The following is a 12,606-nucleotide window of genomic DNA, read 5'->3' as shown; positions in this document are numbered from 1 at the left end:
TAGTGGGGGCTGCACAGTGGTGCAGTGGTTGGCGCTGTTGCCTCACAGCTAGAAGGTCACTGGTTCAAACCCCAATTTGGGCAAGGTGGGCCTTTCTGTGTGGAGTTTGCATGTTCTCCTTGTGCATGCGTGGGTTCCCTCCGGGGTCTCCGGCTTCCTCCCAAAGTCCAAAGACATGCTTACAAGATTAATTGGTGACTCTAAATTGCCCATAGGTGTGGGTGTGAGTGCGAAAGGTTGTCTGTCTCTATGTGTCAGCCCTGTGATTGACTGGCGACCAGTCCAGGGTGTACCCCCCCCCACTGCCCAGCGACAGCTGGGATAGGCTCCAGCCCCCCGCGACCCTGAACAGGATAAGCGGTATAGATAGTGGATGGATGTTGTATAGTGACTAAAATAAGTATGACATTTTCTGGAGATCAACAAATGCTGGTATTGACAGGTTATAGTATCAAAAAACATCCATCTTTTCAGATTGATTTAATCAACTTCTTTTTAAAGTTAATTGAAACCAAATGTAAATGTAGAATTTCAGATCCATTTTTATTTTAATTTTTTAAACCTAAACGAGACCAACATTCCGTCTTTGCATGGAGATGGAAATTCACATCAGAATGTAACATCTCCCATAGAGTATCAGAGGGATGTTTACGCCCCCTAGCGACGCAGCAGTGTAGACCGCGCTCTCTGACGTCACCACGTATGCGCGTTTCCGCACAATGTGTACGGAAGTGTTACCAGTACTACCACTAGCTTCTGCTGTTCATATGCAGTTCCACAATTATTCGTTTGTATTTCGACGCTATCGTTTTGGATTTTCCAGCAGCCATAGTGACGGTTTTCACAGCATGACAGTATAATGATTTTGCCTCGTAGAAAGCGGCGGATAGGTTGTCAAATTCACGCTTGACAGTAAAAAGATTTCCAGCGAGAGAGAAGTCCAAAATGAGTTCTCAGGATGTACTGAAGAATGCGTCCACTCTTGCTTCTTATAATGTGTTGCTACAGGTACATGAACACACCGTGTTGAGTTATAGTAACATACAAACCCAGTATATTAAAGTTCAGTTTACTACTAATTCTGTTGTGATTTCAAAATGATTCAAATGTGTCACTGGTTGTTGTTGTCAGGTGATGTTTCGAGTCCTCACCTTCTTGCTGAATGCATTCACACTGCGGTTTGTGTCCAAAGAGCTGATAGGAGTTGTCAATGTCAGGTAAAGATGACTGGTATGGGAGAAAAGTGCCATTAGCCATGATAAGAGGAGAAAAGAAACTTTGCTGAAATGTGATTGTATATGTGTCTTTATCATGCAGGCTTACACTACTATACTCCACATTAGTGTTTCTATCCAGAGAAGCTTTCCGGAGAGCCTGTCTGAGCGGAGTATCTGGGACAAACCACAGCTGGAGACAAATTATCAACCTGCTGTGGCTGACGTGGGTTGACTATTAAAATTCAGCATGTGCATTTAACCAGCTTGAAGTTATCTCCCCTTTATTTTGCCTTTCTTTGCTCTTAGGTTGCCTCTGGGTGTTTTATGGGCGGCCCTGCTGGTCTGTGTGTGGCTGTGGCTCCTGGAGATCCCCGACCCCGAGACTATCCCCTACTATGGCCCTGCTGTGGTGTTGTTTGCCCTGTCAGGAGTGCAGGAGCTCCTGGCTGAGCCTCTCTGGGTCCTGGCTCAAGCTCACATGTTTGTGCGACTGAAAGTGGTCGCTGAGAGCTTAGCGATGATCGCTAAGTGCAGTATGACTGTGGTGCTGGTGGTGTTTGCTCGTGAATGGGGGCTTTACATCTTTTCTGCTGCTCATGTAAGAAATAAGCTGAAGTCTTCTACATTTATTCTGCTATTTTTTTCATTTTTGTGAAATGAGCGTTGGGTTTTTCTCAGTTGGTGTACACAGGATTCCTGGTGCTGTGCTACGCTGTTTACTTCATTCGTTTCTTGGGCTCTAAAGAGGCAGAAAAGAAGAGTTTTCCTCTGCACAGTGTTGGAGATCTGTTGCCCTGTCGAGCTGATGGAGAGGTAGTAAACCAGGATAAATCTTTTATACATGATCTTCACAAACTGATCAGTTACAAGATATATCAAAACCTTAAAGGAATACTAATCCTCATCTGCTGCTCCATTTACAGCCTTTGGTTGATTGGACTCTGGCCCGGCTCACCTGGAGTTTCTTCAAGCAGTCCTTCCTGAAGCAGATCCTCACAGAGGGCGAGCGTTACGTCATGACCTTTTTGAACGTCCTCAGCTTCGGAGACCAGGGAGTTTATGACATTGTCAATAATCTGGGCTCCATGGTGGCTCGCTTCATCTTCCTGCCTATCGAGGAAAGCTTCTACATCTTCTTTGCCAAAGTGCTGGAGCGAGGACGTAGTGTCAAAAGTCAGAAACAGGTGTGAGTCATGGATGTAAACACAAACAGGTCTATGTGGACGGCTAGAAAAGGAATCATTGTTGGCTTTACTTTCATGTTGTGTCTACAGGAAGAGGTCGCCATTGCAGCAGAGGTCCTGGAGTGTCTGCTGAAACTGGTGCTGGTGGTCGGTCTGATCATCACAGTGTTCGGCTACGCCTACTCTCACTTGGCCCTGGACATTTATGGCGGCTCTCTGCTGAGCAGTGGAGAAGGTACGTTGTATTGGGTTTATGTGACAAGTTATGTTGTGTGTCTGACTCAGTCACAGCTCATTTTGTTGTTTTGTTTGTGTTAAAGGGCCTGCTTTGCTGCGATGCTACAGCTGCTATGTCCTCCTGCTGGCTGTAAATGGTGTAACAGAATGCTTTGTATTTGCTGCCATGAGCCAAAAAGAGGTTGACAAGTACGAAAAGATAAACAAACATATACACTCACTCGGTTATAACACATCATATAACCTGTGACAGTGTTGACACTGTGTTTGTGTTTCATCCTCAGGTATAACTTGGTGATGCTGGCTCTGTCCGTGTCCTTCCTGTTCCTCTCCTACATGCTGACGTGGTGGGCTGGCGCTGTGGGCTTCATACTGGCAAACTGCCTGAACATGGGCCTCCGCATCTTGCACAGTATTCTGTACATACGTCACTACTTCAAGTCCAGTCAATGGAGACCTCTGCGAGGCCTGTTACCCTCCCCGCTCCTCCTGCTGGCACTCGCTGTCAGCACGGTTGTCACAGCGCTGTCTGAGGTGCGAGAAAATCATGTGACGTTTTATCTTTAAACATTGACAACTACTTTTTATTGACTGCAGTTTTACACTCTATACTCATTTTATCTAACACAAACCATTAGCTTCATTAGAGCTTCTCTCTCTTCTGTTTTCAGGCCATGTTCTGCTGTGAGGGCGGCTGGTTGCTGAGGCTGGTCCATATCAGCGTAGGAGCAGCGTGCCTACTCGTTGTGTTTGTCACTGTTCTCCTCACAGAGACTCGTCTTATTCAGTTTGTGAGGACTCAGCTCTTACCTCGATACAGCAAGAAACACACTTAAATTACACTTGATGTGTGTTTTCTGGACTGGGAGAAAACATGTTTCATTACAAAAAAGGAGCTACTGGCTGACAGTTACTGACGGCACCAACAAGGGGACAACTTTTTTAATAGGCTTCCCTGTGTGTGTGTGTGTGTATGTGTGTGTGTGTGTGTGTGTGTGTGTGTGTGTGGGTGTGTGTGTGGGTGTGTGTGTGGGTGTGTGTGTGTGGGTGTGTGTGAGTGCGCATACCAGTGTGAACAGACATGTCATTACTGTGTCATTAAAATATGAATGTAATAACTGTAAGCAAGGAAAGTTTCTTTATAAAGCACCATTCACACATAGTGCTTTACAAAGAGAGTATTAAGAACATTAAGAGCTTAAAATGAAATAAAAAATACAATATATATTAAACAGAATAATGCAACAGTATATGCTTGGGCTTAAGCCTACTAAGGCACACAAAGGATCTGAAGTTTGTGTCTAAATGTCATTTCAACAAAACTCTTATTATGTTTGATTTCCAACATATTCTCTCTTTTTATTATTTTAAGTAACACAGTTTAACAACATTTAACCTACAATTGTATCTAAGACGAATTGCAACGTATGAGTGTCGTTGTTAAATGTACATTTGCACTGATTGGACAAGGCCTTGTGTTCATGAAAACTAGTTTGGATTTATTTCACCACTGGCTTGTGAAAGAACTGTTTCATGGACTACACTTACTAACGGGAAATGTCTCGTCTCATACATATGTCTTAATACATCATTTTGACAAGGTATAGAAAGACTAACTTGATTTGTTTGTTGGTTCTATTATTTACATTTAAAATGTTTCTTGACATTTTCAGTTACACATGTATGTTATCAGAAAGCCTACAGTTTCTAGAGCTGACTTTGTTTGCCTAAGTGAAATCCTTTTTTCTCGTGTTTTACTTTATGGAAGCTAAGTAGGTTCACTTTTACAAAATACTTGATTGCTGGGAAACAGTTAAGTAGTTTGTTGCTATTTCCTCTGTACAAATATCCACTGAATTCAGAGTCCCCGAGGGCTGAATAATGATGTTCTAATGGAAAATGAGCAGGAAGGGGTGGGGACGGCATTCTTTTAAAGATGGAAATGCTTGTACTCTGCTCCTCTTTGCTCTCTTGTGTACATGACTCGGGCTGGGTATGAAGTATGTTTGGACAGACAGCTACTTATCTTTCGAGTTATATCTTTTGAACTTTGGCAGTTTGCGTGGCGATCTTATTATCAGTGGTGTTGGGAAGTAGTTGTTTGGCTGCAAGAGACAAAGTCATATTCTCGCACCTCTGCAATTTATCTTGGGATTGTTGTGCCACAATAAGTAGTAGTACGCTGATTGTTTTCTAATCAAGCAGCAGAGCAAAAAGCAGACCATGAGAAAAACCAGAGACAGAAAAGAGGAGGAGCCTTTACTCCCATTGCGTCATGTATAACTGAGGAACAGATTTATTGTCCACTGGAGAATCACAGCTTGGTTGTTTCTATATTTGAGTGTGTGCGCGCACAAGAGAAAAGAACGTGAGCCCTACAGAGAGGAGAGATTTTTACGGCACATCTTCAACTGCTCGACGAACATGTCTCAAGTAAGATCTTTGTTTTAAAAGAGTTTGCATTTTCTTATGTTGAGAGGACTTTCTGCAGGCAGATATTAAAAACATGTGTTGTATAACTTTTTTACTGCCCTTCTGCGAGATCAGGAAGAAGATGACCAGATGCAGCGTCCCGAGGTGAGAGAAGAAGACCTGGCCGAAACAAAGAACAGGCTGGGATTGAGCGGGCCAGCGAAGAGCAAGACGATGGAAGTGATGGAGGAGTGCGGTAAGGACACTACATACACGGAAATATGATTATTCTCTAGTCTCACAGAGGAAACTGAAAGTAACCAGCCTGTTGTTTTCTGCATGTTGTTAAGTTACAATCACATTTTGGCAGTGAGTTTGTGTGAGGGGCGTCTCCCATGATGCACAAGTTTCCACTCCTTATACAGAGAGGAGAGGAGGCTTGTAATGATGGGACATTCCTGTCAAACTGTTTTCTCACATGCAGTGGGACACGCTGCGTGTTTATAGAGCATATCAACATTACGTCACCCTTCTTCCCACCTCTTTAAAGTTGTTTTTTTCTCTTCCTTCACAGAGAAAAAGGGGAAAGCTGCTCCCTCAGTGTTCAGTCGAGCCAAGTCAGGGGGAGAGACAGCTCTGAACTCACGCTCAGGTCCAATCAGGAAGTAGCAGCTGACCTTTTGACCATGAAGTGACAACACCTTTTCCTTGTTAGGGGTTTGTCTTTCTCCAGCTGCACTTCGGTTCATGAAAAACTTGTTTTTGCCTTTCTTTGTAAAAGTCACATTTTTGCACTCAGTTTCTGTTATTGCACTTTACAAGGCTAATAATTATTTTGTCTTTTCATCTATTATTTGTTTGTAAAATTGGCAGTCACTACCAGTTTAAGAGCAAAGACAAAATAATGCACACAAAAGCAGCATTTATACAATACTGCAAGCTATACATTTTAACATCCATCCATTATCTATACCGCTTATCCTGTTCAGGCTCGCAGGGGGGCTAGAGTTTATCCCAGCTGTCATGGGGCGAGAGGTGGGGATTACACCCCGGACTGATCGCCTGTCAATCACAGGACTGACACGCAGAGACAGACGACCTTTCACACTCACACCTAAGGGCAATTTAGCAACGTAACCAGCATGTCTTTGTTCTGTGAGAGAAAGCCAGAGTACTTGAAGGGAACCCACGCATGCAGGGGGAGAACATGGTAACTCCACACAGAAAGGCCCACTATGTCCAAACCAATCATTAAAAAAAAAACAATATAGTAATATGGTGCAGTTTTGGCTGAACTGTGATGTTTTTCTAAAGATGAAAATTAGTGCAAACAAAGTGTATTCTTGAAGATAAATAAAAATGACTTTACACAAATCTAAATTGTGTCTGTTATGTTAGTAAGACATGACACTAATAAATATCAGAACGACAATCAAAAATGTTAAAGGAGAATGAGTCAACTTCTGTTTTTCCTTTTTATTCAAAAAATTATTTTCATTAACAAACAGAATGAATAAAACTTAAAATTTATTAGAACTAAACTACCACAGTAAACGATGCAGGGAAACGAGAATGAGCCATGGTAGAAAGAGGAGAGATGGAAACGAAGCGAAGAAAAGCGTGGTAAGAGGATGGAGAATCAAAGTGAACCTTGTAACAACCGGCTGAGAACGCCTGCCCTCTGCACAAATCCAGTTTTATTTCATGAACTTGTGATGCTGATCTTGGAGGATTTTGGCCGAAGACTTGGCGTCGTAGAACAGCTCGTTGATTTCCTCTACCTGCTCTCGCTCCACCGTCTCTTTGCCCTGAACGCGGCCTAGCAGGCTCGCTGGTGTAAGAAGCTGCACCGCGTATCTGACAGGAAACAGGAAATAAGAGACACTCAGTACACACACGCACACACAGTTTATGACAGACAGAGGATTTGCAGGTCTTTAGCATTACTTGTGTTTTCCTCTTTTTGGTTTGGCACCTAATGGCACCAAACAATGTGGTACCCATAATCCTCCACAGCTGTTGCTATGAAGAGTTTAAACCACTGCAGATACTCAATGCAGGCTTGCGATTTCTTCATTCTCCTCAGCGATACATATCCGTACCTGAGAGTGGTCTTTGTGCCGACCTCCGACAGGTGAGAAAGAGCTTCCTCGCTGATATTGATCCCCTCAGTCTGAGCGCGGATCTTGATAATCTACAAACCACACGGACATTAGTGACATATGCACAGATGCATACATTGCACTTGCGGAGGCCCTAATGTAAGGACTCACCTGCTTCATCTCCTGCGGCGTATACAACATGGTGCGGATGATCATGACTCTGTCCAGCAGGTCCAGAGGAATCCCATGTGGAGAGCTGATGTCTTCTGTTCCTCTGTGGAGCAACAGATCATCGTTAATTAAGCAAGAAAAATTCTGTCTAATTTTGAAGCTTAATTTCCTATTTAAAAAAAAGGTTCGTCTTCCAACCTAATTAAACAGTTTCCCCTGTTGGAGGCAAACACGACGATGGGGGCGATGGTGCTCTCGAGCGCTCGGTGCAGGTAAGTGAAGCACTCGATGTCCAGCATGTGAACCTCGTCCACAAACAACACCCCCGGCACGAGCTCCGCTACTCCTTGGTCAATGTAGCGGTTCACCACTTTGTTGATCTCTGCTCGCAGTTTATCTAAAACAGGAGACAAAATACTCATAGGTAAACAATTCAGTATATTGTCATGGCAACCATTTTTCTCCAACTTCACACTCAGGAGTCAGGAGCTCAAACGCTGCTATAATGTTCTGCTGCTGTGTTAGCAAGTGGTATAAACATAGGCAATCAGAAAAATAGGAGCAACTGCCAAGCTAAATGATAGAGAACATCTGGAGGCACATCAGGCCATATTTTTAGTTAACACAACATATTTGATAACCCACTAGGAACAGATGAGACTAGATTAAACCACGTCCTAACTAACATCAACGTTAGCTAGGAATATATGCCTTTTCTGAAGTATACGTCATCCTATGGTAACGTTAGCTTGATAGCGGCTGAATGCTAACACTCAGTGTTACCTATTAGAAGTGTTACATGACACAATAAGAAAGGCGCAAATTCCAAACTTATGGAAAGTGGCTGAATGCTAACATTAGCTGTTTTCTAGCTGTGGCTAATGGGTGATCAAATATGTTGTTCTACCTTAAAATATGGCCAATATCCCTCCAGATGATCACTAACCGTTATCGTTTCAGTTGCTAATCAAATAGAAAGCCACTGTTTGTATGATGTACTACTGAAAACACAGCCATACAACATTAACTCTTTGATTATTGCATCTGAGCTCCCCACTTTAGGGTAATATCAGAGGTATATTGCTGCCACGTTAAGTCATAGAAAGTCAACTCGTGGGGCCTCTTGGTTGGACATCTGTCAGGTTTCTCTACCTGTGATTTCAGTCTTTTTGGGCTTCATTAGTTGTCCCATCATGGAGAGGATGTCCTGGCCTCCCTGAGATCAAATAAGCACTTAATTAAGGAAAATACGGGACAACTTTGCAATCTGTATTGTATGATGTAAACAGCTGCACTCACACGGACTCACAGGACGTGTGCAGTTACATACCTGAGGTCTTGCATTTGCAACGTCCAGGTCGTGCAGTGTGACATCTTGGACGATCTCCTTCTTTTTGTGGACATCACCTTTGGGCAGCGGCACATACTCCTCTGCCTCCAGGTCAAACTCTGTAGCAAACGTGTCACAGCGACCTTGTCTCTGCAAAGACACAGTAACACCCACATTGGTTCCTAGTAATAATTGAAAAATCCGCTTCAAAAGCGAATGTCCACACATAGCTTTTGCCGACAGTGAAACAAAAGACAGCACAGGACGGGAGCAGGCCGAGCAGGTGTGTGACCGAACCCAGAGCCGGTCCATCACAGAGAGGAGGGCATGTGGCTGAAAGGATGAAAGAGTTTCAGAGGGCAGGTCATGATTCAGCTGTCAACAGTAACAAATGTGTCGTCCAGCCCTCTGACTAGAGCCGACCCGCAGGCCCCGGCCCACCTGCGCTGATTAAAGGAACCGTCATCTCTGCCTATCAACACAGGCCACAAGCCCCGCTGCTGGAAAAGAGGCTCTGTGGGAGATGGAGAGATAGGGGGAGCATAGAGAGCTGCAGGAATGAGAGAGGCTCATTCCAGAGTACAGTAGAAATGCAGCAGAGCTTTCATGCAGAGCTGAAGGGGATGAAAGAACGCCACCATGAAGGACTGAGGAGGACATGAAAGACAGAAAACACTGAACTTGACCTTTATCCTTATATTTCTAAGCCTTAACATTAACATCTTTTTGTACTCTCACAGTTGATTAAAAAATGTTTTGACAGTTGTGAAAGTTCATGCATGTAAAATAGTGATACCTTGACGGCTCCACTGTTGGCTTCAATGTAGATGACATCTCCCACCTCCACACGCTCTTTCTGAAGACTCTCATAAATACTGGGGTCCAGCTAAGAGAACAAGGCAGGAGATTTAGAAGTATGACATTATGGAAAGAAAATCACATATATTTCAGCAAGTTTGAGGTACCTTGCTTATTTGATTCTTGATATATTGACACATTTTCCATCAGTTCAGATACTTTTATCCTTAAACTGCTTAAACATGTGACATAGCTTGAAGTGCATCAGTCTGACCTTGAGTTGTTTCGTGCCTTTGCCCGTCTTCAGCCCGATGATGACGTGGCTGATGGTTTTCCCGTAGCCACCCATTGGATTCTCGGTCTCACAGGGGGTCAGCTCCGTCACCTCCCCTTCATACACCTCCTTTGTCTCTTTGATACGCAGCCCTGAATGTGAGCGAGTACAGTTCAGAGTGAGAGCTCAATTAGGCCTTTATATTTCAAAGTCCCTGCATCCTTCAGCCTGCTGAACAATGCTTTTTATTACAGAGAGAGAACATGTGTGTGCGCGTGCCCATGAAATGTCTGGGCATCATTTTGTGTAACCCAATCACACTCTTGTTCCTCTTTCATGCAGCCTGCAGCCTGAGTATGAGCACACACAGGTGGCTGATCTGGTGGTGAGGGGTCAGAAAGCAAAGCTTAAGGCGGGCACTGTCTGTCACAGAGCTCTTATCAACATAGTGATGACAACTTGAAAATGAAACCCCCTCCCCTCTGTGGATCCTGTTCTAGGGGAGGAGCGAAGGTGCTGATGAGCAGCTCTCCTCTCTGCCTAAGCTCCATTTCCTTCCCTGCGACAGGTACCATCAGCAGTCAGACAAACCCCCTCCCTCATTTCCAGCCTTCCTTCCTTCTCAACATCATTCTCATAACTCTGCTGTCGAGTGTAGCATTTCAGCTCATGACAACAGTGCGTGCTGGACACCTTGCACTTCCTGCCTGAGGACTCCTCACAGAGGCCTATCATATATAACAGCTTGTGACTTGTTTTGGGGTTGCAGCTATAAACAAAATAGTATTTAGATAACACTCACCAATGGCTCTCCTGAAATTCTCCATCAGCACTTCTGTTTTTTTAATCTCAGATGAGTAGACCTCGCTGCCAACCATGGGGCAGAAAGGCACTTTGTTTCCCAGCTCTTGTGCTACAGCCAAGGCAAGGGCAGTCTAAAGGAAGGACATATAGAAGAGGTATTATTTGATTCATGTCCTGCAGCAACAACAGAATCAAAATCATTTAGGCTCTACTGCTGTTTTTCTAGTGCGTGCTCACATCACACCTACCTTTCCTGTACCAGGTGGTCCTGCCAGTAACACTGCCCTTCCTGCCATCTTCTTTGAACGGATCAGCTCGACAATGATGCCACAAGCCTGGAGAGTGAAGAAAATATTTAAGGAATATACACATAAAAATGATATATGGGAAAGTCCCAAAGTGTGTTGGACTACTGCAAAGCACAGAAGTCAACACTTTGATGATCACGCTCCAATGTAGATTGCCTTCCCTTGAGGAGTAACACCTAGTAACACCTGCCTTTTTTGTACACACCATTAGGGCATATATATTTTTTGCTATTTTACTGATAATGTTCCCATTGAGCAACACAATCTCTTTGGGAATGATGTCCTGGCCAAAACAGCAGAATAAAAAAGTAAACTAAAGAATAGTTAACAGAGTATGAGTGATAGAAAATGACATGAAATATTGAATTTACAGTGCCAACAACAAGACATTTGCATTTACCGATCAAATAATCTAGTTTAAGGTAACTCTGTATGTCAGTTGCCTTGTAGTAGTTACACTTACCCTTTTGGTCCAAGTCCTTAAAGTCAAATCAAAGCAGAACAAGTGCACTGGAGGCCGTTTTATATCTTCGTGAAATAAAGCAGTGGCAGTAGCTCCCCAAAGTATATTTTAACCCTTGGCCAATGTGTTAATACATCTTACTTTATTTGCCGAATGGAAAGAAACCATAATACTATACTTTAACAGACAGACGTCTCCTTAGCCTCGTAAACAGAGCATCAAGGGTATCATAAGGTTTTATCCACTGTCAATTTTTTACGCTCTGGTCCTCTGTCACTGAAATGGTGAAAACTGTGGTCACATATTTTACATCTTGCAAACACTGCACCGTACTGAGAAAATCAACCCGTTTCGATAAAATTACCATGAGTGCTGTTGGTCTTTTATAAAGTTACAGCAGATCAATGTGTTCTTCATTTATCAGCAGCGATTATTTCTATGTTGTTAAGATACAGAAGAGAGCGGTTTAGAGTCAAATCAAATGTTACACATTGGAAAAAAATATGAATGAATGTGCATCTTTTTGGGGTGGACTTTCCCTCAAGCTATGATCTGAGAAACAGCGACACCACCATGCTAACGGAACTCAGCTAGCTCTGCGGTGCATCTTACCGCCTGCAAGAGGAAGATGTTGGTTGGGAAAATGTATCGCCTATCAAAGTAATTCCTTAAAACCATACATGAATAACCCAATTACCGTGAGACATAGAAATTACCTCTCTTGCAGCCTCCTGGCCGACTAGCCCACATGCTGACTGTTTAGCATTCCCGGCCTCGTCTAGCCCGAGTCCTTTGACATGACTGTGTGAGGCGATTCGCTGAGTTTTCGTGGTGCTTTTTACCTCCTCGATCTTCATGATTAATCTTAGTTTACAAATATATTCTTTTAAAACTTAAAGGCAGGTCTACGGTTAACAAAATGCCTTCTGTGCCTCAGATATTTTTCACCGCCGTAATCGGCGCCGAAACTCAAAACACAGGGAAATCGGTTTCCATGTGGGTTACTAGGGAAAATCAGCGGAAGTGATACCCTCAAGCCCCGCCCACTAGGACTATCTAGAAAACCTATTGGATCTTGCCGATTTAGGCTAAATGTTTATTTGCTAAACCTTCTGTCAATCAATTACAATCCTACCCCTCCCCTGAGAGTGTTCGTTTCCGTTTGTGTTGCAGTTGCATTGTTGTAGTAGAAACTGCTAGAAACTTGTCAGAGTGTAAATAAGAGTCCCAAATAATGTTAGAGCTAAAAAAGACAGATAATTCATATAGCCAAATCGACGTTTTACATATAACTTTAATTAAAGGG

The 12,606-nt window shown here is 43.3% G+C and overlaps 3 protein-coding genes across 3 annotated transcripts; 2 read left to right on the top strand and 1 right to left on the bottom strand.

The window, feature by feature from the left end:
• The first annotated feature begins 934 nt into the window (after positions 1-934).
• On the top strand, positions 935-4,233 carry rft1 (RFT1 homolog). Its single transcript, XM_069677629.1, has 10 exons — positions 935-1,008; positions 1,132-1,217; positions 1,318-1,440; positions 1,524-1,815; positions 1,896-2,030; positions 2,141-2,401; positions 2,492-2,636; positions 2,722-2,827; positions 2,923-3,172; positions 3,310-4,233. The coding sequence occupies exons 1-10, from the start codon at positions 946-948 to the stop codon at positions 3,472-3,474; spliced, it is 1,626 nt and encodes a 541-aa protein (XP_069533730.1). The 5' UTR covers positions 935-945; the 3' UTR covers positions 3,475-4,233.
• Positions 4,234-4,623: 390 nt separating this feature from the next.
• Positions 4,624-6,316, top strand: mustn1a (musculoskeletal, embryonic nuclear protein 1a). The gene is made up of 3 exons (XM_069678427.1): positions 4,624-5,071; positions 5,186-5,306; positions 5,625-6,316. Exons 1-3 carry the CDS (start codon positions 5,063-5,065, stop codon positions 5,717-5,719), a joined length of 225 nt encoding a protein of 74 aa, XP_069534528.1. The 5' UTR covers positions 4,624-5,062; the 3' UTR covers positions 5,720-6,316.
• A 195-nt stretch (positions 6,317-6,511) lies between these two features.
• ruvbl1 (RuvB-like AAA ATPase 1) lies at positions 6,512-12,282 on the bottom strand. The gene is made up of 11 exons (XM_069678118.1): positions 12,017-12,282; positions 10,778-10,864; positions 10,528-10,660; positions 9,726-9,877; positions 9,450-9,539; positions 8,654-8,803; positions 8,476-8,539; positions 7,522-7,720; positions 7,324-7,426; positions 7,153-7,244; positions 6,512-6,907 (listed from the first exon to the last, which is right to left on the bottom strand). The coding sequence occupies exons 1-11, from the start codon at positions 12,155-12,157 to the stop codon at positions 6,748-6,750; spliced, it is 1,371 nt and encodes a 456-aa protein (XP_069534219.1). The 5' UTR covers positions 12,158-12,282; the 3' UTR covers positions 6,512-6,747.
• Positions 12,283-12,606: the final 324 nt, after the last annotated feature.

Source organism: Semicossyphus pulcher, unplaced genomic scaffold (assembly GCF_022749685.1).
Source record: "Semicossyphus pulcher isolate SPU_LCO1_2020_fin unplaced genomic scaffold, fSemPul1.0.p SCAF_3, whole genome shotgun sequence".
Lineage (NCBI taxonomy): Eukaryota > Metazoa > Chordata > Actinopteri > Labriformes > Labridae > Semicossyphus > Semicossyphus pulcher.
The sequence above is the reverse complement of the archived record's forward strand: the minus strand, read 5'-3'. Positions and strand labels throughout refer to the sequence as shown.

Excerpts from the sequence above, each read along its gene's own strand:
- mustn1a (XM_069678427.1), top strand. Across the intron at positions 5,307-5,624 it reads GGAAGTGATGGAGGAGTGCG|AGAAAAAGGGGAAAGCTGCT; the intron begins GTAAGGACACTA and ends CTTCCTTCACAG.
- rft1 (XM_069677629.1), top strand. The coding sequence starts at position 946 with ATGAGTTCTCAGGATGTACTGAAGAATGCGTCCACTCTTGCTTCTTAT. Across the intron at positions 1,218-1,317 it reads ATAGGAGTTGTCAATGTCAG|GCTTACACTACTATACTCCA; the intron begins GTAAAGATGACT and ends TTTATCATGCAG. Across the intron at positions 2,031-2,140 it reads CCTGTCGAGCTGATGGAGAG|CCTTTGGTTGATTGGACTCT; the intron begins GTAGTAAACCAG and ends CTCCATTTACAG.
- ruvbl1 (XM_069678118.1), bottom strand. The coding sequence starts at position 12,157 with ATGAAGATCGAGGAGGTAAAAAGCACCACGAAAACTCAGCGAATCGCC. Across the intron at positions 8,804-9,449 it reads CCAACAGTGGAGCCGTCAAG|AGACAAGGTCGCTGTGACAC; the intron begins GTATCACTATTT and ends GTGTCTTTGCAG. Across the intron at positions 7,721-8,475 it reads CAAAAAGACTGAAATCACAG|ATAAACTGCGAGCAGAGATC; the intron begins GTAGAGAAACCT and ends CTCCTGTTTTAG.